General features: G+C 41.8%; 1 protein-coding gene across 12 annotated transcripts in view; it reads right to left on the bottom strand.

Annotated features, from left to right (window-relative positions):
- Positions 1-27071, bottom strand: part of TMC5 (transmembrane channel like 5) — a 50272-nt gene that overhangs the window by 16865 nt on the left and 6336 nt on the right. For 2 of the 12 annotated variants that reach the window (XM_065412551.1, XM_065412541.1), the window contains exons 1-13: positions 23532-23635; positions 13994-14200; positions 12956-13173; positions 12071-12178; positions 9614-9730; positions 8369-8468; positions 7156-7246; positions 6525-6773; positions 5000-5151; positions 4186-4330; positions 1672-1827; positions 990-1153; positions 332-410 (exon numbers count right to left, since the gene is read on the bottom strand). In XM_065412551.1, coding sequence (XP_065268623.1) covers positions 332-410; positions 990-1153; positions 1672-1827; positions 4186-4330; positions 5000-5151; positions 6525-6773; positions 7156-7246; positions 8369-8468; positions 9614-9730; positions 12071-12178; positions 12956-13173; positions 13994-14067 — 1653 coding nt within the window. In that variant the 5' untranslated portion in view covers positions 14068-14200; positions 23532-23635. Of the gene's footprint in view, positions 1-331; positions 411-989; positions 1154-1671; positions 1828-4185; positions 4331-4999; positions 5152-6524; positions 6774-7155; positions 7247-8368; positions 8469-9613; positions 9731-12070; positions 12179-12955; positions 13174-13993; positions 14201-15667; positions 15862-19020; positions 19091-20172; positions 20510-21726; positions 22722-23531; positions 23636-27071 lie in introns of those variants that run through there. The other 10 variants (XM_065412544.1, XM_065412543.1, XM_065412542.1 and 7 more) reach the window with 10 other exon arrangements.

The following is a 27071-nucleotide window of genomic DNA, read 5'->3' on the forward strand; positions in this document are numbered from 1 at the left end:
GTCTATACAGTGAGCTATAGCTAGTACTGACCTAAGCTGGATGTCATACTCTGACATTTTTTCCCCACAACAGTTGTTTCTCCAAAGATTCCTGGATCCAGCTGAAGAATGTCAAGGTCACAATTCCTTCCCTTTCTTAAGAGGCCACATATAGCCCTCTGCACTGGGGCAAATTTCATCCCAACAGTCTGTCACCTTTCACACACCTTTTCCTCCACTGATCACATATTTCCTGATGTTTAGACAAAATATTATGAAAGTGGTTTAAAGCTAATTCCTGACCATGTGTTTTATGGCAAAGATTTGTACACATGAGTGATTAGAACTTTACCTCTTTCTCTGATGTAGCCACATCGTTAAGCCAGTAGTAGCAGAGGATTCCAATTATTGATATTTTCAGACAAACATTCCTACAAAGAAGAAGTAACTATATTGATTCCTGTTAAACAAACATGGAGGGATGTGACATCAGTTGCACATCACTCCTTTCTAATGCATTTGATTCTGTGAAACACGTTGCAAGTGAGATGTGTGACATTCCATGTGGGAGAAAGGCAGCAGTATTTGCACATTGTCCTACACTAGGGATGTCAGCTTTAAAGTACAGTGCAGCTCCACTTGGCCAGCTTTAGAAGACACTCTCGGTGGAGCAGGGATGATGGTACTTTGTATTGCTGTAACCAACCGTCCCTCCATTTTCCATCTTTCCCACACTGGGGTCTGCACCACAGGCTGAGCAAAGCCCAGTGTATCAGGATATGCTTGAAAGAGAGGGAAACAATACACTTGCCTCCACTGATGCTGTGGCACTGTAGCGAGCTCCAAGTACATAACAGGCAGCATTAGAGGTGGAGTCGCAAGTCCTTTGAATGGAGCGACTGCCCTGATGCATAGCAGGCTGCTGCTTTCAGTACTCTTTCGTCGACAGAAAAAGTGCAGCAGCTTCAGGCAGCTCGTGCGGCTAACTAGGAGAGGATGGCACTGGATACCTGATAATAGTGGCGTAGAGCTGATGTCTGGGATACTGGAATTTCTCTATGAGTCCAAACAAGGCGAAGCAGAAGGGGATGAGGAGGTTGAGGAGAGACACAACAATGGGCAGCACTAGCGTGGCAGCCTCCTTTTCCAGCTCACTTTTGTTACCTTCCAGGAGCTTAAAGGGAAAGAAAAATAAAGCATAAGAGAGCCTCCCCTCAGAATTGTCTTTGTGGAACAGTTTGTACACTGCGCTGCCTGCATTCTCTTGGAGAGTCACGGCTCTGCATTTAACCTATGCTGTCATGCTTTCATATGCCCTGTCCTGCTAGGATGGACCTCTGTACCCACACAGGCAAGGGGAGGGCACTCGCAGATCCAAGTGCAGTACTGGGGCCTTAGAGTGCACCAGACAGCATTTTCTGTCTTTTCATTGTTTTTCTTTGTAGTACCTAGCAGAATAAGGCTACTGGAATCCAAACTAAGGAATTCTTCCTGCTGCCGTCTAGGCCTTGATTATTTAAACTAGTATTAAGTTATGGAAGGTTATATGAGCCTATTGGCAGAAGCAACACCTATGATGCCTTATTGTCTTTCAAGCCTTAATCATGAATAGTCATTAGCACTCAAGAGTCCAGCATACCAATGTTGAAGCCTGTGTTTCCAGGGTAGCAGTTTACCAAACCTTGTCCTTACCTGTAGTTCATTTCTTGAGAGGAAGTAAACACCAGCACAACAAGCAGCTGCTATTCCCAAGGAAGCCACCCAAACCACCAGATGAATAGCGATACGAGCAATTCTCTGCTTTAGAGAAAGGTTCAGTACCTTGAGGGTCACTTCAGACAGGGATTCCTGCAATCAAACACTTGCTAATTAAGCATAGGCCTTAGTCAATAGTATAACAACAACAATAATAATATCTAGCTCTTACCTAGTGCTATTGAGCAATAGATCTCAAAGTGATTTACAAAGGTTGTTCATATCATTACCCACATTTTATAGATGGGGAAACTGAGGCATAGAGAGGGGCAGTGACATGTCCGTCTCCCAGCAGACTAGTGGCCAAGCCAGGAATAGAACTCAGGTTTGACACATGGCCAGAAAGGGTTAAGCAGCTCACAGGCTAATTGATTCAGATTCAACCTTTAGAGACATGTTAGAAAAGTATGTAAATGTTAATTAGGGCCACTCCATCTTAGATAGGCTAGAACTTTGAAATGCAAACTTGTATTGCTACTAATACTAATTGTATGCATTTACTTATATCTTCTTAGATGTTAGCCATGTAAACAGACAGTTCCTGTCTATTACTATAGCTACTGATTCAGAGATCAAAAGGGAATATTAACATTTAGATGAATCTTGGGTGAAATAATCTCATTGTCTATATGTCTCTTTAAAGTTTGTGATAAACTGCTTAATGGATAAATTACTTTATGTTAATCCATGTAGTTAATTACCCATCATGTTTGGGAAGCAGAAGGTTACATCAAAAGCCTATTGTTCACCCAGGACTGTATGGTCAAGAGGCTGCTAGAAAACTGTATAAAAGACTCTTGGGATCTGATTCTTTCATTTCAGATCTGCCTGATGCTTTATGCAGGGGAAGCTTAAGTCATAAAACTGAGATCTGCAGTCCCACCTGGATCACCCGGAATATGAACATTGGACTATAACCTGTGGACTAAGTCTGAAAGAACTCTTTGCAACTATAAAGCTCACCATCTCTACTATAAAACTGAACTTAGAATTGTACTCATGTCTGTATGTAATACTGATCTTTTAACCAATACTCACTCTCTTTTCTTTTTTTTAATAAATTTCAGTTTAGTTAATAAGAATTGGCTGTCAGCGTGTATTTGGGTAAAATCTGAAATATTCATTAACTTGGGAGGTAATGTGTCAAATCCTTTAGGATTGGTAGAACTTTCTTATATGATGAATAAGATTTTCAGTAATCTTCAGCATATCTGATTTGGGTGTCTGGGTGGAAGCCCAAGGCTGGGTTGCTATAAGGGAACTGTGTTTTGGCTTCTGTGCAACCAGTGAGGTATTGTGGAAGCTGTTTTATGTTGGTTTGGTAACTCTAAGCATTGGGACATCCACTAGCTTTGGGGACTGTCTGCCACATTCTTTGCAGTTTGCCCTAATTGAGTAACGTCAGGGTGGCCCCCTAGTACCTCAGTCTCACCAGGTCTCCTAAATCCCAGGCCAGTGCTCTCTCCACACCTGTCCTAAGTGACCATTCAAGGGATAGAATACAGGTGATCTCTTAGGGCTGGTCTCCACTACAGGAAGATTGATGCTACTGCAATGGATACAGCAGGGATCGATTTAGTGGGTCAAGTGAAGACCCACTAGATCAACAGCAGAGCGCTCTCCAGTCGACTCCAGTACTCCATCTCTCTGAGAAGAGTAAGGGAAGTCGACTGGAGAGCATCTCCCATCGACGCAGCACAGTGAAGACACTGGGGTAAGTTGATCTAAGCTACGTCGAATCCAGCTACATTATTCACATAGCTGGAGTAGCGTAACTTAGGTCGACTTACCCCGGTAGTGAAGACAAGCCCTTAGTGCAGGCAGCACAATTGTACTCACTATGTTTGGGGCAGTCTCTTGTACAAGTTTCATCATACTTCATAGTTAGGGCTACAGCTCCCAACAGTGCCTTTCTACCTAAGTGATCCAATACCAAGAAAACCAAACCCACAATGATAAAAAAGGCCAAAAATAAAGGAAAAAACATGAGCTAGGGGCAAGGCACCATTCGTTCATGTGCACAGCCATATAGGATATGCCACAATGAGGGAGAGAAGCATGTTATATGGAAACAATCTCAGTTAAATCAGCAGTATGCTAGATAATGCCAGGCAAAGAGCAGTATGTTCCCCCCACCTTCTAGCTAAAGGCCACTGTTTGGCTGCAGGTCTGAAAAAAAAAATAGAGCTGGGCAAATATTCATGCCACAGTTGTAGAGATTCAACTGCCAGGACAAAAAAGAAGGAGCTAGAAAAAAATTCCTTTAGAAATATGTTGTTAAGCCAATGGCTCCTAACAGAAAACCTTCACATAGTCAACTAGTGGGGCAGGAAGAAGTTGGATCTCTGAAGTATCCGATGGCACTTTCTTGAGCAAGTCATACATTCAAACCAAGAGTTAGATCTGCTCACACGGGGAGAGGATTTCTTTCCGATCCATTTCATTCTGTACCTTTATTTGTGTACTGAGATTGCTTTGCTTCAGTTTCACAGCTTTCTCATTGGTTATATTGAAGTCCCAGATGCAGAGAAGCTTGGCAGCACTTCCAGAGTAAGTCTGAAGATTGATGAAGTTCTTACAGAAGGACTTTGCCATGCTGCAGTAGAAGTTACACGCAGGAGATCAGTATTAGGGAAAGGCAGGGAGTCTTTGAGAGGAAAGACTCAAACAGGGTGGGGGGAAAAAATCAGTCTTGCAAACTACAGAAATCTACCTTCCTTGATTAGTGAATGTAGAGTTCAGTTACAGTCACTCCCCTTTCCCTTTATGCACATTTTACAGATGGAGAAACTGAGGTCAACAGGTCTCTTTACATACCCTGCTACTTCCTGCCTTCTTTTCCCCTATTCCATGTCAGCAATGGCTGCGTCTGAAGGGCCATTTCAATGCAGCAAATCACTCATGGAAGTTATGGACAGCAGCATTCATAATGGGATTACACTCAACTGACTAAGCCAGAATTCTTCTGGGGGGTCAATGGTGTCTTTGCAGTGATTCTACACCCTGTCTGGTGGGTCTGGCAGCACTTTGGACACTATGTAGCCCTAAACTGGGGAAATTTGATGACAGCGTATTTAATTTCACCAGATTCTTTTATTACTATCAGGAACTAGAAACAGGAATTCGTCAACAGCAGCATGTCCAAATTAGTGGCCAAGGATATTATTACTACTACTAGTAGACGCTCTTAAAATGTGAATAGCATTTTTGTCTTCATACAGATATATCCATTTTAAAGTGCAGGAGGAATATATAGTTATTGTACCTGTACACCAAGCTAAAGAAGCAGATGATGAAATAAATCCCAATAGTGAAAATATAGGCCAGCTGCATGTTATAGGAGGACTTGTTCTCAGTTTTCGTGATTGTAGAGTTGGTGTAAAAACCGTAGTAGAGCACTGTTTTTTTAAAATAACCCTAAAATGATATGGAAATTGGGTTAGCACTCAAAAGACATGCTGTTGATTGAATAAAGTGGAGTACTCAAGGGTCTGATCCTGCAAAACTTGATTGACAGGAATAGACCCATTCACCCCCAATGAGATCACTCTTGCTAGTAAGGTTTTTGCAGGATTAGGCCCTCCTTTCCCCCCAACTACTGATCACAATTTTACAGGTGCCAAGTGCTTCTTGTGGCCAATGAAGCACCCCTCCTTTTCCTAGAGATCAACGTGAGGAGCTGCAGGTGCACAACACCTTGAAGGAGTGGACCTTAGTTAAAATTATTGCAACTGGCATTAGATCAAAGGTTATTTGGCCACCTTTCCGAGGACACACTCTGTAAATACTGTACTTTAATTCCTTTGTGCTATACTTTTACTTTGCATCCAGAAACTTAGGAACACAACAGTTTTACAACTGAAGACTGAGAACTGTTAACTGAAATGCACAAATGCAACATTGCAAGAGAATTCCAGCAGGAATGTTCATATTTACCCTTCTTAAAAAAACAACATGGCATCCTCACATTGAGAAGGTCTTAGCTACCAGTCTGGGTTATTATTTCACTAGATAGACACCCGCCCCCCCCCTCGTGTACAGTGGAAATGATGCAACCTTCTTGTCAGGTGTGGAAAAAACTAACCTCCCCAAAAAAGGAACAGCTCCTCCTCTCTGACCAAATAAACAACCAAACAGTAGCTTAGTGTCAGTAAAATTAGCACAGTATGGGATACTGGGATGTTTTCCTTTAGGTTTTTCTTCCCCCAAAAAATATTTAGGTATTTAGGCCCTGATGGAGTAGAGATCCCAGCACACATTTAAAGGTCCATTCGAGTAATGCCCCGCTGACTTCAACACGTCTCTATGCAAGGATTTGCCCAGCTCCTTGCAAAAATCAAGAATTCAGTGCTTATGAAATGTGCCAGCATTGGAAACTGAAGTCCTTAACATATCTGCAGAGGCAGGATAGCATGGGAAGATTCACTGCTGATAGTGTCTTAGGATAATTCAGAAGGGGTTAAAGGATAATGCAGTCTTCATGCCTATTCAATCGCTCGCTGAGAGGCTGCCAAAAAGGCACCAAGCAGTTTTTGAATAGGACACAAATGCTCTAGGAATTAGAGTGAGATCAATTAATATCATACAGGCTACTGGGCAGCTTATGAAACTATAAGGCAAATTAAAAATTTTACAGTGACCAGAAGAAAATAAGAGCACTATTAAAACTTCCACCACTCCACCGAGCTGTTACTAGAAAATGCTTGTGGCTATTTTTTTACATTAGGATGATTTTATAAAATATCTCTCTTGTATACAGTACTAGTTTGGGCCCGCCTCTACATACTTACAGCCCCGGTCAGAAGCTCCAGACCGTTGAACGAAAGGTTATTTGGTCCTGATGCTATAAGCTGTGGGATTGTTATGAAGCTGAAGTTTACAAGGAATGAGAAGATGTTGAAAGTCAGTAACCACTTCAGAAAAACAAAATAGGAAAGAACACTGGTTCCAAACTTGCCACGGATGACTTTCAGAGTCTTCTGCCATAGTTGCAATAAGTGCAAATATTCTGACAGGCCATTTTTAAATCGCCGATAGGACTAATATTAGAAGGAGATAGAAATATGATCATTAACAGGCAATCTGATACTGCACTTGTTACATAGTATTCAAATTAATGTCACACAAGACAATCCCACATTTCTCATATTTGTATTTTTAAATTAGGAACATTTTCCCTCCTTCACTTTCTTCTCATTTGTAGGATGCCTTTCCTTGACTTGAGCTCTTAAATGCTACCATAATCCAACTTAATAAATAAATGAAATGAAATAAAATAAAATAAAAGTGCACTGGTTATTTGGCCTATTGGCAAGCAAAGGGAACACAAGGGAATATGCTATGCAATGCTGGAGTGAGCAATGAGATCTTAGTTTAAAAAAGTTTAACCCAACTTGTGTGTACAAGGCAGGGTGCACTTACCAATGCTGTTTTGTACAGACACTGTGTACAACAGTTAATCCGAGTACTGGAGCTCACAGATTTTTTTGTTTTCTCCATGAGAACTTTATTCCTGTGGAACAGCATGGAGGAGGGTGATTAAAACAATGAAGAACTTCTCATTTAACATACCACATTGTGTTTAACAGACTCCTGCAAACACAAATGTTATGCACGTGCTCAGGAGCACAGCTGGGCAGGATATGGCCAGCGTATACTTTTGAGAGTTTAAAAATTTTTACCATCCTAAATCTGGACAAAAGGTCAACATCACAAAAAATTTAGCTAGCTGAAAAAGGCCTCCCCTCCTGCCAAATAATAAACAAATAATTTTCAGTTTGGGTCAATCGAAACATTTTATTTCAATTTCAAGATTTTTAATGCTTTCAGTCTAATTAGTTTCACATTTCAAAACAGAAAGTTGTTTCAAACCAGAGCAAAAAATCAGAATTTTTCATTAAAATTGTCAGAAAAAATCATTTTGACATTTTATAAACTTTTTTTTAAAAAATTTCAGGTTGGAAAATTCATCTAGAAATCAACCGGGTTTTGAAAACGGTTTTAGTTTTGACAAAGCAGCATTTTTCAGAAAAAAAGATAATCAAAAAATTCCCGGCCAGCTCTACTCAGTAGCAGCCAAAAAGTTACTAAAATGTGGACTTTAGGGAGAGCGCTTTGCTGTTTGTCTTTCTGTTAACTGGCAATCTGCCTCAGGACAGACAAATCTGGTGCCAATCTAGCCTACTCGCATCTAACACCTGCTTATTGTTGGTGATGGGCTTTGGATATCCTCTATAATGGCTCTGTGATAGTGACAAATCAGCCATTACTTTCAACCTCTTTTGCTTGGCCTCTTCTCCACTCTTATTGCTGAAAACTCTTTTGAAACTCTTAAACATCACAATCCACATTTCATATGACATTTCTTATATAAACAGAACAGGATATTGCTGTCAACGAGAGGAAACGTTGCTCCCATCCAATAAAAATGCACATCCTGCCATCCTTACTGAATGCTGATTTGCCTTGTAAGATGCTACTTTAAAACAGGTTATTATTTTCCAGTTGTTTTGTTCCATAATTGACCGAGAATCTAGAGAGGAAATATGCAGTCACCTGCATTTGTTAAGTAGATGCCAGAAACGGTATGTGTGTTCACATTAATACTAAGCTGTAATAAACATTCTGCTTTTACCTGATGTCTCTCTTTTCTTTCATGGTCTTTGGTGTCTTCTGGATTGCTTTAACTCTCTCTCTGCTGGACATGCTTGCAAGATTTTTGATCAACTTTTCTTCTGTAGGTGGGATGTACAAAAAAAATTATATCCATCCAGAACTTTAGATAACAACATCTTAACTTTCATACAAAGAATGAGAGGAGGAAGACTGAAAATAAGACATCCAATATACTTCCAAGACTCAGCTAAACGATGGGAAATTGAGAGCTAGTGATAGCTAGCAGTGGTATTGCACTAAATATTCTTAGTTTTCTGGAATGAATGTTTCTGTAATACAGAGACATTGGGAGAATACAGTTTTTAATGCTTTCAAAAATTATTCATACCCAGTGATGGTTTACTGTTAGTACAATGGGCTGTAATACAAAATAAGCAAAAACATTGACTCAAGCTTTCCAAAAAGGTTCTTACTCGCTATTTTTTCTAGTGGGGTTTTGGTTTCTATATTTTCATAAAAAACAAACCTAGTGAATTGAAAATTAATTCTGTTTTAAAAAAATATTTAGTTAGTAGTAGTGTGTAAATTTAGCGCTAATGGAAACAAATTGTACTTTTGCTGAAAAGCTTTTTAGATATGGTGCTCTGATCTGTTATTTTGAGGCTTATGCGTTTTAATAATTGTCAGTTTGAGAGAGTCACTTGAATGTGAATCTAAAAATGTAAAATAGCATCAGCTAGGGCATAAAAGCCATGTCTACACTAGGAAAAATGGTGTAGTTTAAAAACATGTCAGGTAGCATGTTAATTAACACATTAAAATTCTAGTGTAGATTAAACAGTTATCATTTTAACCCATGTTAGCCAGGCACAATAAAACCTTGTGGGGAGCTTAAGGTTTACCGCAACCAGTTAACATGTGTTAGAACTACAACTTGCCTTATCTAGATAGGATTTTAGCACAATTAATGAACATGTTAGCTAACATGCCAAATATACATCTTCTTTCCTAGTGAAGACAAGGCCAAATATTGCAAAACACAACCATGTCAGGCTTTTACACCCAACTCTTGCTAATGTATTTAGCAAGCCCAACCCTCAACACCCCTACTGTTTCACAGCTGGGTTTCTCTAGCGTAGAGACTGCCATTTGTGGCAAGTTGTTTCAAGTTCTCTTGTGGTTCTATATTGGCTATCAAGGCCTTCCACATTTTTCTGGGATAAGAATATATTTAAATCCCCCACCATTTCTCTAAGTACCTTACCTTGTTTATATTTGTCTTCGTTATACGTTTCTGCATTTGAGTCTAGTCTGAGAAGGCTGGAAGGCATCCTGTAGACCAGGTCAGCTTGTCTTCTGTTATATCTCTGACTGAAGCTACCTGAACAAGACACACTTTTTAGTGAACTAAGAAATGTAATGCCAAATTTGCTTAGCCAGACCTGTTCATTACGCATTCACTTTCCACGTAGTCCAGCTAAGTAAAGAATACCCATCCTCCCACATTTGATGTGTAATTTTTCAGACTTGAAAACTGAACTTTAAGGGCCAGACTGGGATACATGCACGGTAAACCCTACTACACAAGGACTCACACTGACTTCAGTGAGATTATTGCTGGAATAACATACTATTCAGCATAAGAAAGGGTATCTGAATCTGGCCCTAAGAGATAGGCTCCCGTTTTCTTATCAGAGTTCAACACATCTTCTCACCCCTATCCCAATATTCAAAAACACTGACATTTCTATGTTCACTGGATGCTTATACCTTCCTCTGTTGAAGCTGAAGAGCGAGAAAAGTTTACAAACACCATTTTCTGGTCACTCGCAGCCACTTGGGAAGAAGATGCAGGCAGCTTAGAGCTGCATTCCCCTTCTGCATTTAGGTTTCCTGGGGTTTGAAGACCAGGAAAGTCTAAAGTGTCTGCTAACAAATGCTCCCTTTGTGGGTCTTCAGCAATTTCTCCCTTCAGATTTGAATAAACAATGGGGATAGTAGCATTTGTACTCAGAGTCAGTTTTCTTTGTATCCATTTAAAAGGATTAGAGAAAGGAAAATGTGTTTGTCTTTTTTCTGAGGTACTCCCTGGACTCTCAATGTCTGGATGTTTATCCTTCAGTTGATTGCTCTGGATATCCATTTCCCAAGCATAAAAAGTCTTAAGGAGAAATTTATTAAGTTTCTCTCCCTCTCTCTATATTCTATAATGTGGAATTTTGAAACAGGTCATTTCCATGAAGCAATAGAATTGTTACTTTCCAGTAAGACTCCAATTTCCCCCCCAAATCAGATGTTAACCAGATCCATTTACATGTTCCTAAAAGGTTAAAGTTGGTTAAGGATAGCTAAGAGAGGTGTTTTTCCAGCGTATCTAGGCAACAACTCTAGAAGAGAATTCTTCATTATAGGAATTCTAGAAGCAGCAAACAGTTACCAAATATGTCACAGTGAAAAGGATTACAGGATGCTGAAACCTGATGGATCTACAATATAGTCTGTTATGCAGGGCACAGACAATAAATTGCCACTAATACCATCATTTTAAGACTGACTGTGTTCCAGTATCTAGTCAAAGATTCAACCCTACACTATTCCAGTCCCAAAGGACATGTCGTTTGATTGCATGGGTGGTGGGTGAACGCGTCCGTGGGGGAGGCTCGCCCCTCCCCCTCTGCCCGAGGCCCACCCCTTTAGGTACTACTAAGGACTATCCTTCACACAAAAACATGATGGGCCAAATTCTCTGCTGGTGTAAATCCACTGACGTCAGTGGAAGCACCATAGCAAAGAATTTTGCCCCACAACCCCCTGAATAACTTCACAAGTGATTTACAGGGGTACAGCTGCTTATAGGGAATTCAAGTTCAAATAGGTGACTCTGCTTCATACCATACTCTTCATTTACAGCTGGTGGGGTGAGGCAAGGGAACAGTTTGCATGTCCCAAACATACATTTTTGAGAGTTAAAAATTTCTTCTCAGATCGAATCGTGACGAAAAGTCAAAATCTCAAAAATATTCACAAACAAAAAAAACCAACCCAGGTCAATCAAAACTTTTTGTTTCAATTTCAGCCTCTCCCCATCCCCTTTGAAATTAAATTAAAAGGTTTTAAAAGTGAAAAGTCACTGAATTGGAAAGCCTGATGTTTTTGTTTTTAAAATGTCAAGACATTTTGACATTTCCCCCCCTACAACTTTTTTCTCAAGTTGGGAGATTCCTCAAATCAAAACCTGTTTCATGAACAGTCTCAGTTTAGATAAACTGGCATTTTTTGATAAAGAAATGATTCATCAAAAAATTCCCAACCTCCTCTACTTTCATTGCCATGAGATGGGGTCCAATCAAAAGATTCCGGGAAGCTCTGGTACAATGAAGTAGTGTTGTCAAGAATCAGAGGGGTAGCCGTGTTAGTCTGAATCTGTAAAAAGCAACAGAGGGTCCTGTGGCACAATACTTCTGTTAGTCTTAAAGGTGCCACAGGACCCTCTGTTGTCAAGAAATATTTTGATATTTAATGGTGACTAGGATTCAGTGAGGACTCCTGGACAATCAGCCACCTGAACTAAATAAAGAACCTTCCACATTCATTAGTATGAAATATCTTATCAAGGGATAAAGTCTGGTTAGTTTAAGCCTAAGAAAGCTGTCATCCTCCTTTGGAGATTAAAGTTTCAATGTTCTCATTGGCCATTCCATCTTTGCGCCTTAAGCCTTACCTCCATCAGACACATCAGAAGATCTGCGTACGTAAGGACCATCCACGGCATGAAAGGTGGAGGGAGATGTGTATGCTAATTCTGGCTCATACTCAAAGGAAGGATTAGCTGTTAGAGGGAAAAGCAGAAGCATTAAGCCAGAAAGAAATGTTTAAAACTGTTCACAGAAGATTGGGTTTGTTGATATAGTAATAAACTTAGTGCTACTGTGCATAGCACAATAGATCCTTGAATTATTCTCGTCCCTCCTTCTAATACTGTACACCCATTTAAAATCAATCATTATATTGTATAGTATAGTTACACCATGCCGTAGACTACTGAAAGGCAAACTTAATGATGCTAGCTGCCTACATTTTCAAGAGTAGCTAGTGATTGTGGGTGTTTCAATTTTTGGAGGCTCAACATAAGACATCATAAAGGTACCTGATTTTCAGAAAGTGCTCCAAAAAAATAAAAACAAAAACAAAAAAACGGGCCTCATTAAGGCGTCTCAAGTTGGGCACCCAGAAAAGAAAGCACCCAAAACCCACTAATCACTTTTTAAAATGTAGGTAACTAATGTTAACGTTCTGTTTTTCCTCCTCCCAAGCACAACATAACAAAAAATAAAACTCTGGAGTGACAGGATGGAAATAATCCTTGCTAAAACGTTCTTTTTTAAAAAAAACTAAGGGTTTTCCTCCCTCTCATTTTGCCCACAAAGATGTTACATTTTAGTTTCCTAAAAGGGACACTTCTATAAAACACGCTCTGGCCTGATCCTGCCTTGAATGTAGAGCTCCTTTAGAAATCAAGATGAGCAGGTATTTGGATCAACTTCAGGAATGGATCCCCAAAATACTGTCTGTTATACATAGGATTTTGCTATGTGGAATTACATACTATATGGATTTCCATATGGATTTGTGTTGGGCCCAGCCGACCTCGATGCGCTGTGGCTGTATCGGAAGCCAGGCTGCATCGAGGCCATTGGTATAGCCATGGGATAATCCTGGTTTCTTTGTCCTCTTCCACTGCGACCTTCATAGGAATCATACAACGAGTCTTCATCCAGGGAGGACTCAGGAAGGTTTTGGTGAAAGGATGAATTCCTTTCTCTGCTGTGTGAGCAAACAAACAAAAAGGAGGGACTAACAGTGACCAGAAAGGTAAGATATATCTATTTACCTTTGTTTCTAGATGCGCAGTAGTCAAACAATTTTTTGATATAAATAAGTTATGTATCATCTTACTTTACCACATTTTAAAACATTTTCATAATATACAATCCTTAGAATCAAAGCTCTGACATAAGTGCCAATCATGAACTGAATTAAAGAGACGAAAACTTCAGTCCCACTGAAGTCAGTGGGAGGACCACTCAAAGTAAGTATATGCATAAGCATTTGTAAAATCAGGCTCCAAGCGTGCAGCAAACTTTTTGTCTGCACATCTGCTGAAAAATTGATTAAACCAACAAATCCCTGGTACCTGCAACTATAAATCCTGGAACATATTAATTTAAAGTGTAAAATAATAACAGAGCCACTATGACAAATGTAGAAATGTAAAAATACAGACAGAGTAGTTGAGGTATGATTGAACCAACTACTGTTGGTGCAAGGTACAAGTTTTGAGTGACACAGAGCTCTTCTTCAGATCTGTACCTTCCACCAACAGAAGTTGGTCCAGTAAAAGATATTACCTCACCTAACTTGTCTCTCTCATATCCTGGGACCTTCTTGGCTAAAACAACACTGCAAAAGACAGACTCCACAGACATTCTCAGACAAGAACTAAGGAGTGATTTAAATGAATGGCAAAAATAGAACTGGTAACAAGTTCCATCCCCCACACTCCCATGAGTTCTAAATATTCAATTTCCTTTATTACCAACAGTACTATTGTTCAGAACTTTTATAAATTATTACTCAAACTTACCTTCTGTCAATCTCCAATGTCTCTGAGTAGTGATAGTCTGGGTTTTCAAAAGCTTCATTATAGTGATAAGTCATGATGAATCTGATTCCTTGATTGTGGGTGAGAAATCTTCTTTACCCGAAGTCTTTATTGCTTCAGTATTATATTAGTGGGTGATTCATTTTGAATCTAATAAAAGACAAAAATTAGATCCAATAGATTTTCTGCCTAGTAACAAGGAACAAAAAGAATAGATGTCAGCATCTGAACAAGACAAAAAATGGCTTTATTCTTCCTGGAGTAATAATGAATAAAGCAATAAGATCTGTATAAATGGAGAACAGTCTCAAGTGAGTATAGCATCATCTGGGTCCTATTTACCCTCTGGACAACATGTATTTACTGGTAGTTACAAAGATAGCAAATTTCACGATGTAGAAATACAAGCCCTTATCTAAAATTAAAGCACTAGACTTGAGCATGAAGATTTTGTGTAAAAAGATTTCCCCAACATTTTGACAACATAGAAACCAGTTTTTTTTTAAAGATATATAACAAACCAATGATCCCTGATCTACAGACTGATCCTGTTTCTCTTTAGATACATTTCACTGATTTCAAACCGGAGCCCAGCTCCTGCAATTGGCACATCTATAGAGATTTTCATCTGTAGATCTGAAGAGTCTTGTAGAGAGGTGGTTAAGTATAGCTGGTTATGTCTTCACTGCTTTAAAAAAGGTAGTTTTTTACATCGCGATAGCTACCTCAGGCCTGGTCTACACTATGAGTTTAATTCGAATTTAGCAGCGTTAAATCGAATTAACCCTGCACCCATCCACACAACGAAGCCATTTATTTCGAAATAAAGGGCTCTTAAAATCGATTTCTGTACTCCTCCCCGATGAGCGGAGTAGCGCCAAAATCGATATTGTCATTTCGAATTAGGGTTAGTGTGGCCGCAATTCGATGGTATTGGCCTCCGGGAGCTATCCCACAGTGCACCATTGTGACCGCTCTGGACAGCAATCTGAACTTGGATGCACTGGCCAGGTAGACAGGAAAAGCCCTGCGAACATTTGAATTTTATTTCCTGTTTGCCCAGCGTGGAGAGCACAGGTGACCACAGAGAGCTCATCAGCACAGGTAACCATGCAGGCCGATAATCGAAAAAGAGCACCAGCATGGACCGTACGGGAGGTACTGGATCTGATCGCTATACGGGGAGAGGATTCAGTGCTAGCAGAACTTCATTCGAAAAGACGAAATGCCAAAACTTTTGAAAAAATCTCCAAGGGCATGATGGAGAGAGGCCACAATAGGGACTCAGATCAGTGCCGCGTGAAAGTCAAGGAGCTCAGACAAGCCTATCAGAAAACAAAGGAGACAAACGGTCGCTCTGGGTCAGAGCCGCGGACATGCTGCTTCTACGCCGAGCTGCATGCAATTCTAGGGGGGGGCCGCCACCACTACCCCACCTCTGACCGTGGATTCTGAGGCGGGGGTAATCTCATCAGCCACACCTGACGATTCTGAGGAGGGGGAAGAGGAGGAGGAGGAGGAGGACGAGCTTGCGGAGAGCACACAGCACTCCGTTCTCCCCAACAGCCAGGATCTTTTTCTCAGCCTGAAAGAAGTACCCTCCCAAGCCAGTATCCAAGACCATGACCCAATGGAAGGGACCTCAGGTGAGTTTACCTTTTAAAATAAACAACTTGTTTTAAAAGCAAGTGTTTTTTAATGATTACTTTGCCCTGAGGACTTGGGATGCTTTCGCGGCCAGTACAGCTACTGGAAAAGTCTGTTAATGTGTCTGGGGATGGAGCAGAAATCCTCCAGGGACATCTCCATGAAGCTCTCCTGGAGGTACTCCAAAAGCCTTTCCACAAGGTTTCTGGGCAGTGCAGCCTTATTCCGTCCTCCATGGTAGGACACTTGACCACGCCATGCTAGTAGCAAGTAATCTGGTATCATTGCATGACAAAGCCTGGCAGCGTATGGTCCCGGTGTTTGCTGGCATTCAAGCAACATCCGTTCTTTATCTTGCTGTGTAATCCTCAGGAGAGTGATATCACTCATGGTAACCTGGTTGAAATAAGGGAATTTAATTAAGGGGACAGAGGTGGCCGTTCCTACTGGGCTGTTTGCCTGTGGCTGAAACGAAATCCTTCCCTGCAGTTAGCCAAGCGCAGAGTGGGGGGGAATTGGCCCTGAGCTTTTCGCGTTTGCCTAGAAGGGATCTTCCCTGATACCAGACACGCGGTGGGGGGAGGGATAAAGCGATCATCCAGAGAATTGGATGGGGCGGGGGGATTAGTTTGTTTTCTGCTGCTGAAGGTTAACAGGAAAACCGCAGCACTCAACGGGCTTTGCTTGGTATGTGGGAAAGGAGGGCGCAGAAGCCGAAAGACAATGGCTTACCATGGCCGCATGCAAGCCGAATTCTGTTGCCCGGACCTGCGTCTGTGATCTCTAGCAGCAAAGCCACAGGCACTCAATATTAAGAGGCAAAATGCGACCTTGCACAGAAATCACATGTGCTATGTAATGTGAATAGTTTTGGTCACCGTGAAAGAGTATAAGCATTGTTCTGTAAAATGTATCTTTTTAAAAAATTCTCTCCTTTTTCCCCTCACTCCAGCAGCTGCAAATTTTTCAAGCCTCCCTCCTCCGTCCCGAAGGCTATCTCAGATAAGGCGTCGGAAAAAGAGGACGCGAGACGAGATATTCACGGAAATCATGGAATCCACCCACAGTGAAAGAGCTCATCTGAATGAGTGGAAGGACATGGTTTCAAAGTATAGGAAAGATGCCAGTGAACGTGAGGACAGGAGGGACCAATGTGAGGACATGAGGGACCAACGTGAGGAGAGGAGGGACGCTCGAGATGAGAGGTGGCGGCAGGAAGATCAGAGGAGGCAGGATGCAACGCTGGGGCTGCTGCGTGAGCAAACAGACATGCTCCAGTGTCTGGTGGAGCTTCAGGAATGGCAGCAGGATCACAGACTGGCGCTACAGCCCCTGTATAATCCCCCTCCCCATGTTCCATAGCCTCCTCACCCAGACGTGTAAGAACGCGGGGGGGGGGGGGAGGCTCCGTGCACCCTCCCATTCCACCCCAGTGGACAGCCCAAGCAAAAGGCTGTCATTTTTTTAACCTTTTTTTAGTGGCCTTTTCCTTCCCGCCGATCCTCCTCCCAAACCCCACCCGGGTTCTCTCCCTCTTTTTATAATCAATTAATAAAGAATAAATGATTTTAAAATGATAGTGACTTTATTTCCTTTGAAAGCAAGCTGTGATTGAAGGGGGAGGGTGGGTTCCTTACAGAGAATGAGTCAATAAAGGGGGCGGGTTTTCATCAAGGAGAAACAAACAGAAATTTCACACTGTAGCCTGGCCAGTCATGAAACTGGTTTTCAAAGCTTCTCTGATGCGCAGCGCTTCCTGGTGTGCTCTTCTAATTGCCCTGGTGTCTGGCTGCGTGTAATCAGCAGCCAGGCGATTTGCCTCAGCCTCCCACCCCGCCATAAAGGTCTCCCCCGTACTTTCACAGAGATTGTGGAGCACACAGCAAGCAGCAATAACAATGGGGATATTGGTTTGGCAGAGGTCTGACCGAGTCAGTAACGATCGCCAGCGACCTTTTAAACGTCCAAATGCACATTCCACCACCATTCTGCACTTGCTCAGCCTGTAGTTGAACAGCTCCTGACTCCTGTCCAGGCTGCCTGTGTATGGCTTCATGAGCCATGGCATTAAGGGGTAGGTTGGGTCCCCAAGGATAACTATTGGTATTTCAACATCCCCAATGGTTATTTTCTGGTCCGGGAAGTAAGTCCCTTGCTGCAGCCGTTTAAACAGAGTAGTGTTCCTGAAGACGCGAGCATCATGAACCCTTCCCGGCCAGCCCACGTTGATGTTGGTGAAACGTCCCTTGTGATCCACCAGTGCTTGCAGCACCATTGAAAAGTACCCCTTGCGGTTTATGTACTGGCTGCCCTGGTGCTCCGGTGCCAAGATAGGGATATGGGTTCCATCTATCGCCCCACCACAGTTAGGGAATCCCATTGCAGCAAAGCCATCCACTATGACCTGCACATTTCCCAGAGTCACTACCTTTCGTAGCAGCAGCTCAGTGATTGCTTTGGCTACTTGCATCACAGCAGCCCCCACAGTAGATTTGCCCACTCCAAATTGATTCCCGACTGACCAGTAGCTGTCTGGCGTTGCAAGCTTCCACAGGGCTATCGCCACTCGCTTCTCAACTGTGAGGGCTGCTCTCATCTTGGTATTCTGGCGCTTCAGGGCAGGGGACAGCAAGTCACAAAGTTCCATGAAAGTGCCCTTACGCATGCAAAAGTTTCGCAGCCACTGGGAATCGTCCCACACCTGCAACACTATGCGGTCCCACCAGTCTGTGCTTGTTTCCCGGGCCCAGAATCGGTGTTCCACGGATAGAACCTGCCCCATTAACAACATGATCTCCAAAGCACCGGGGTCCGTGGTTTGAGAGAATTCTGTGTCCATGTCCATGTCCTCATCACTCTTGTTGCTGCGCTGCCGTCGCCGCCTCCTCCTTGCCTCGTTTTTCTGGTCCTGGTTCAGCATAAACTGCACGAGAATGCGCGAGGTGTTTACAATGTTCATGACTGCTGTCTTGAGCTGAGCGGGCTCCATGCTTGCAGTGGTATGGAGTCTGCAGTGTTCACCCAGGAAAAAAGGCGCGAAATGGTTGTCTGCCGTTGCTTTCATGGAGGGAGGGAGGGGTGAGGCTGTACCCAGAACCACCTGCGACAATGTTTTTTGCCCCATCAGGCACTGGGATCTCAACCCAGAATTCCAATGGGCGGGGGAGACTGTGGCAACTATGGGATAGCTATGGGATAACTACCCACAGTGCAACGCTCTGGAAACCGATGCTAGCCCCGGTACATGGACGCACACCGCCGAATTAATGTGCTTGGTGTGGCCGCATACATTTGACTTTATACAATCTGTTTCCAAAATTCGAATTCTGTAAATTTGGATTAATCCCGTAGTGTAGACATACCTTCACTGTACAATCCTAATGAGAGAAGACACTGTAGTTTTTGTTTCAATGTAGCTAGTCGAGGTCAACCCTGAGGGGAGAGAGTATACTCATTGAATGCTAGGAACATAGGGTAAAGGCCCAGCAGATAGCACCCCACAAAAATATCCATGTTTATGTGAAAATAAATTAATACAAAGACAAGTGTACTATAATATATTATATCATTGTGACGTTGTGCAGTCTACATGGTTTTATAAAAACATGATAATAAGTGAATATAATGTAACTGGGATAGTTTTATAAAACAAAATTGATAATAAGTGACTATAATGCAAATGGGATATGCTTTGTGCAAAAGGTCTCTTGTAAGGTATCATTACAAAGCTCATAATCTACTGAGTGTGATCATCCTGTTTGTAGAAATGTACCACTCTTGTATCTAAAACTAGAAATATAAAATGCAACTCTGAGGGCCTATTGTAATTATGTAAAGTGTGGGCCATTAATGATGGTTTGGAATCTTGATGACTCCCATTGTCTGCAGATGGCTGTTTACCTGTGAGTCTCCCTGTATGTGTGTGTGCTGGCAAGTGAGTAATGAAGTCTTGCAGTGACATGTGATCATGTCACCTGAACTGGAATCCATCTTTAACCTGGTGCTTTTCCAGTGAGGGGGGGGGTGTGGAAACCCAGAGGGACAAAAGGTTCCCGCCTTATGCAAAAGATATATAAAGGGGTGGAAGAGAACAGAGAGGAGAGAGGAGCCATCATGGAGAATCCCCTAGCTATCACGCGAGCTGCAACAAGAGCTGTACCAGGGGAAAGAATTGTGCCCAGGCCTGGAAGGTGTCCAGTCCCTCAGATGCCCAACTCCCAATGGGGTCTAAACCCAGATAAATCCGTTTTACCCTGCATAAAGCTTATGCAGGGCAAACTCATAAATTGTTCGCCCTCTATAACACTGATAGAGAGATATGCACAGTTGTTTGCTCCCCCAGGTATTAATACATACTCTGAGTAAATTACTAAATAAAAAGTGATTTTATTAAATACAGACAGTAGGATTTAAGTGGTTCAAAGTAGTAACAGACAGAACAAAGTAAGTCACAAGCAAAATAAAATAAAATGCGCAAATCTATGCCTAATCAAACTAAATACAGATAATCTCACCCTCAGAGATGCTTCAGTAAGCTTTTCTCAAAAAGACTTTTCTCGCTAAAGACAAGCACACTCCTGTGAGCTGGTTTCAGGTAAACTTGCAGCTTTGGGACAAGTGATTCAGACCCTGGGTCTGTGTTGGAGCCAGACTGGAGTGTCTCGCTCAGCAAGACAGGGTGCTGGAATCCTGAGCTGGCAGGGAAAACAGGAGCAGGGGTAGTCTTTGCACATTGGGTGGCAGCTCCCAAGGGGGTTTCTGTGATCCAACCCGTCACAATCGTGTTTTAGTATTGTGTATTATATCATGATCTAGTCACACAGCTATATCCAGATTAATGCCTTCGAGTACCTGGCAATAAAAGCTATATTAAGCAATTGAAATATATTCTGAAGTTGCCCATCCCACTTTGCAAACAATTACTGACTGGAATCTGATATTTGTCCACAAGAGACTATAAACATAAGCACTTAATGCTAAACTTTTCATGTTGTTCCGGTAACAATCCCACACATACCAAGATAGACCAAAGATTGCAAGAGCCTTAAAGTAACATATTAAGCCAGTAATCAGCTGACCAAATTAATCAGTTATGCAAGTGTACATATCTATATATATAAAATCCAGAACCTAATCCTTCCTCTTTGCAGCAGACAAAATGGGGGTTTTGCTTGAGGAAGGATTGACTCCCAGTTATTAATATAATAGTGAGAATTTTTCTTTGACAACACTCGATAAATAAGTTTTTTTAAGAATTGGTGTGTGCTAGATAAAAAAAATAGTCTACCAGTTTTTTAGTAATTAGCACATTCACCCCACACCCAATTTAAAAGCTTAGGGTTTAAAAGAATTGCCAGGTTTACAGTATAGTCACAGCCTACTGAGGAGAGCTGGCTGGAAAACAGTATTTCCCTCGCATAAAAACCAACGAGAGACTGCTGAGCTGGAATTGATATGCAAACTAGACACAATCAACTCAGGGCTAAATAGGGATTGGGAATGGCTGAGCCATTACAAACATTGAATCTATCTCCCCTTGTAAGTATTCTCACACTTGCTTCTTATCAAACTGTCTGTACTGGGCTATCTTGATTATCACTTCAAAAGTTTTTTTTTTTTTTTTTTCTCCTCTCTTACTTAATTGGCCTCTCAGTCTTGGTAAGACAACTCCCACCTGTTCATGCTCTCTGTATGTGTGTATATATATCTCCTCAATATATGTTTCACTCTATATGCATCCGAAGAAGTGGGTTGTAGCCCACGAAAGCTTATGCTCTAATAAATTTGTTAGTCTCTAAGGTGCCACAAGTACTCCTGTTATTTTTATAAAAAACTTAAAACTTTTGAAAAAAAAAACCCCTCACTTTTGTTTTCATTCAGGACAAAAAGTCAAAAATTAGTAATTTTTCACAGGAAGAATAATTTTTTTTTAGAATTTGATTTGGGAGAACCAAATCAGCATTTTCCAACGAAAGACTGTTCTGTTGGAAAAATTTTGACCAACTCTACTTCTGAGACATACAATGCTCTTGGAAAGGCAACAGAAGATTCCTTCACAGCACGCCTACCTCCCCATGGGAAAAGGTCAGCCAGACACAAAAATCCACATACCGCCTCTTCTTCTTGCTCCCCCTAAAAAATAAAGCTCAGCCATGAGGACTTGCAGAGCAACCCTGAGAGACAAACTCATAAAAGGCAGGTCCCATGCCCCACAGCTCTCCATTCCATTCTGTTTAGGTTCTACTAGTGCAACCAGTACCAAGATCTCTCCATGAATTTCCAGGAGGAGCTGGTGTGGACTGGGGCCCAGGCCATTGCCTTTTCACCAAGGTTCATTGGAGAGGAAGTGTGGGGTTATTGTCAGGCCATGTGACTCCTTCCTTCTCTTTGACCTCTGATGTGGTCCTCTCAGTCAGCAAGAGCTAAATATTTTTACACTAGTCTAACTTCGAAAATTCTTCTCTGATTGAATGAATCTTCACAGGAGAACAACTACTGTTTGGGAGAGGGGAGGGAAGGGGAAGGGGAAGGGAGTGGAGGGGAAGATTAAGGGGCATTCCTGAGTCATTCAGGAAGTCTCAGCTTCACAGTGAGGAAGGCTGGTCCAGTGGTTAGGGCCCTAGCCTAGGATTTAAGAAACCTGAGTTCAAGTCCCTTCTCCACCAGACTCCCTATCTGATGGTCAGAAAGTCACTTGTATCTCAGTGCCTTAGTGTTTCATCAGTAAAATGGGGATAATAGCAATTCCCAACCTTGCAGACCTATTGCAAGGCTAAATACATTAAAGACTGGGGGATGCTCACATACTATGGTAATGGGGGCCATATAAGATGGATAGACAGCCATTAGGGAGTGGGCACTTTCCTTTTGATCAGTAAATAGCCTCTGGGGTTACACAGTTCAGGAACCGCAGAGCCTTTTGTAGGCAACAGGCTCATTTTTTTCTGGGTCAAGATACAAAAGAATAGCCATATTTTCCTCCCTCCCTCTAAAACGCATGTGGTAAGGCAGCTCCAGGACCTAGTTCTGCAGATATGGGGATTTCATTCTGTAGACAAAAATAACAGGAGTACTTGTGGCACCTTAGAGACTAACAAATTTATTAGAGCATAAGCTTTCGTGGGCTACAACCCACTTCTTCGGATGCAAAGTGGGTTGTAGCCCACGAAAGCTTATGCTCTAATAAATTTGTTAGTCTAAGGTGCCACAAGTACTCCTGTTATTTTTGAGGATACAGACTAACACGGCTGCTACTCTGAAACCTGTCATTCTGTAGACACTAATCCTCCCCTAGAATGTTAATCACACAGGAAGGTGTAAGTAAACATGCACATCCAGTCTTATCAAGTTTCAAACAAATTAGTTAAAGCATGACCAAATGCTGCCATTGTACTCTTAGCAGTGTCAGTATACAAATAAAGTGTCTGATTGTAGTTATGCAAATCCTGAAGTTAAAAAAAGAAGCCAATCTAGAAGTTAACTTGAAGATCTTTTTTTTTTAAAGCCAACAATAGTAGTATGAACTATAAGGAACTACTACAGTATATTTTACTTAATAACCAAGCACAAAAGCAATGTCAGTCATCCAAGAACCACTAATATTTGATATAGCAGATTAAACTACACTCTTTCCCACAAGTAGCCGTTAGTTTACATAAGGCCCGGCTGGTTCGTTCTTTATTGTCACCCTCTGAGTTTTTATATTATGGATTCCTTTCCTGTTTAATATACTCTACCCAGTTCCATATGGAAAGATCTCTCATGACTAGCACATTTTAATTAGTTTGTCAGTCTGAAATTGATATTAAAAGAGATTAATATTGTGACAGGGTATCAGGTTCTAGGATTCTACACTGCTCTTCTGCTGACTCACCAGATCAGGCAAGTCCTATTTGATCCAACGCAGTGGTATCTAATGAAGTGTCTCTCTCTGAAGCAAAATAACTAGTGACAAAACCAGTCAGACCCCATGAGATAAAACTCTAAGAGGAAGCCAGGCTCTGGCGAGCACTTAAGCTGAAGGTTATGCAAGATAACCATGAAAAAAGGCTGATTCACGGACCACAGATGTCTGTGGGAACTTTATCAATTACGTAAGTGGGTACAGGACTAGGTCCATAGCAACAAATGCTGTGACTTGACTTTCTCTCAGGATCTAGTTTTATTTAAGCTGTCGGGTGTATCTGAGACCTTGACGTCATTTTCACTGTTACACTGGACCCTTGTTTCAAGATAGAAGGAGCCTGCATTGTGTATGTTATGAAAGATCCAGTGACTTCACAACAAAGGACAGCTAGTTTTAGTGGCAATCAATTTGATTGTGATAAGTGAGAGATACGTGTCATGAGAGGGAAAGTGAGTCCGGATTTCAGCACAGTTCAGCAGCCAAGCCTTATTCAGAAAAGCACTTAAATGGGGTTAACCTTAAGCATATGATTAAGTCCTACTGACTTCTACGGGACTAAAACAGGTTCTTTAGAATTATTTGTTGAATAGGGGTGGATATAAGCAACATTCACAACTAATTTACTAAATTTCATTAAGACCACAATATTCTTCCCCTATTCCGCCCCCACACATGTAGATTCCCCATCCCAAAAAGTAAAGCCTCTACACATTTATAATTCTTACGGCTAAACTTACATTTTGAAGTCATTTTCAGTTGTCTAGAAACTAGAGATTCTTCTAGAAATAGATTTCACTTTTTTAATCTGTCTCTTGCTTACTTGATGCTTTAATTTTTGATTTAACATGTTTCCAGATTGGCAGGAGCAAGTCAGTGCAGCCAGCTGACTGATATACAATGGCCACGTTTTTCTCTCCCACCCTGCCAATCTTCGTAGATCAAGCACAGTGCAAATGGCTATGTTTTAATAAGCACAGGAAGCAAGATTCAGACACTGTACCACTATTTCCACTTCTTGCCATGCCTACCCAGACTTCACCTACCACACACACGGTCTGAGAAGATAATCCTGGAGGTGGTGCAGCATAGAGTATATAACTCTCTCATGTCCTATCTCATGCACTAATGTTGTTTCCCTCATTGTTTTGGGACTGTTGAGTTAACCATCATTGTAATACTGAATTTGAAAATGTACAGTAGCAACAGAGCAGATGGTCCTTTCCTTGCCATTCCACAAGGATGTGTGCACATATGCACACATGCGTGTTTTTAAGGCACTGTCGTAACTCATACTTCAGCCACTCCAGATGTGTGGACATTTTCCAAATTTGATTCAAATGGGGTTTGCAGAGTGGGGTGCTCTCTGGAAAGGACCCAATAGCCCAAAGGTGCTGCACCTTGCATCATCAGGCCTGAACTGGGGCAATTACAGAAGGCCAGTGGATCACAGCTCAACCACAACACAACCTCTCTGAGCAATCAGTTAGCAAGGGCTCCTACTGAGATGGCCTGATTCCTTGGTCACATGACATGAGACAGGCCCAGCTAATCAAATACATACCATATGATCTATTCCAACTCACCAGGCTAGAACCCAATGCAGCATGATAGTAGCATGACATGACCCAATTTTGAGGTTCTTGCAGTAAGTCTTGAAGATTTTGCAAAGCACTGGAATGCATTTGCTTTTTCCTCTTCATGTCCAGAGCTAAGGTCTATTCCATACTCCATTTCTGACTGAGGATTGACGGTAAAATGGTTAACTTCTCCTATACTGTGGACTGTTTATCCCCTTCTTCTTCCATTTTGAACTCCGGCTAGCTGCCATGCTTACTTTGCCCTGCATTGCATAGTAATATCCCCAATATCAATATAACCGAATGGCATTGAAAAGTAACTTATCTGTATGCAAATATCAAATTTTTGGTATACTTTGATCAAGAGCAGAGTCCATGCAACCCATTATTTTTTGCTTTTATTAAACATAAATATACAGTAGTAATGTTTACTGATTTGATGGGAATAGAGTGATTTTTCAGGGGTGCCTGGGACCTTCAGCATCAAGACACAGGCCTCTGTGACTTAAGCCAAAGGAATAACTCCACTAAACCAGTTCTGACTATTATCCTCTGTGGACTTATCCTCTGTGGAACCCAGCATGTGACACCTGCTATTTTTATTCCCTAACATCTTTAAAAGAAACTCCAGTAGAACCTCAGAGTTATGAACACCAGAGTATGACCTGACCAGTCAACCAAACACCTCATTTGGAACTGGAAGTATGCAATGATGCAGCAGCAGAGACAAAACAAAAAAAGCAAATACTGTACAGTACTGTGTTAAACGTAAACTACTGAAAAAATAAATTAAAAAAAAAAGATTTGACAAGGTAAGGAAACTGTTTCTGTGCTTGTTTCATTTAAATTGAGATGGTTAAAAGCATCATTTTTCTTTTGCATACTAAAGTTTCAAAGCTGTATGAAGTCAATGTGCTGTTGTAAACTTTTGAAAGAACAACCATAATGTTTTGTTCAGAGTTGCAAACATTTCAGAGTTACGAACAACCTCCATTCCTGAGGTGTTCGTAACTCTGAGATTCTATTGTATAAGGCATCTACAAAAACTCAACCCATTGCAGCCAATGATTTTAGTTTATTATCCATTTATTGTGTGATGTTATCATATATATTCATTGTATGTTAAGTAGAATGAATCTGTAGGATTATAAAAGAATAAGATTGATCAGCATTGAGTGGAACCAAGTATTAGACATGAGTAAGACAAGCTGAAATCCAAGAACCTGTAGGGTGATGCCTGCAAGACTTTAGCTAAGCTATTTTAGGCTTTGGAGACAAGAAATGAGGACTTAAGTGACCAGAAAATAACTCGATGCTTTAAGATTATGGGAAAAGAGGTACCAAGTGGTAATATTGCGCAAAATTACCCAGAAGATTAATATTAGATCATAAAAATAGTTTAAAGGCGCATCTGTCTTAGACGTGTCTTAACCACAGGATATAGGTTGTGTGTCGATGCTAGTGAGAACAAAGGGAACTTACACAACCTATAGAAAATTGGGATCCCTTAAGTTTCTAGGGGACACAGACCAATAAGAGAAAAACAGGTTGACACTTTTATGGACATGCGCAGAATGTCTCAAACACATGGCCCGTGGGGTTATTTTCTGCGGCCCGTGAGCTCCTCACGGCCCCCACCCTCCCCCAGCATTTACCTAGAGTGGCTCTGGCCCGACGCGCACCGGGAAGCGGACGGAACCTGGGGAAGGAGGAGCGCAGGGGTTTGTGTGGCTGTTGCTTCAGGCACTGCCCCCAGCAGCTCCCATTGGCCGCGGTTCCCCATTCCCGGCCAATGGGAGCTGCTGGGGGCGGTGCCTGAAGCAACAGCCACACACACCCCTGCGCCCCTTCTTCCCCAGGTTCCAGCCGCTTCCCGGAGCAGCGCGGGGGCAGGGCAGGCAGGCAGGGAGCCTGCCCTGCCCCCGGTGCG

The sequence above is a fragment of the Emys orbicularis genome, chromosome 10 (assembly GCF_028017835.1).
Source record: "Emys orbicularis isolate rEmyOrb1 chromosome 10, rEmyOrb1.hap1, whole genome shotgun sequence".
Classification (NCBI taxonomy): domain Eukaryota; kingdom Metazoa; phylum Chordata; order Testudines; family Emydidae; genus Emys; species Emys orbicularis.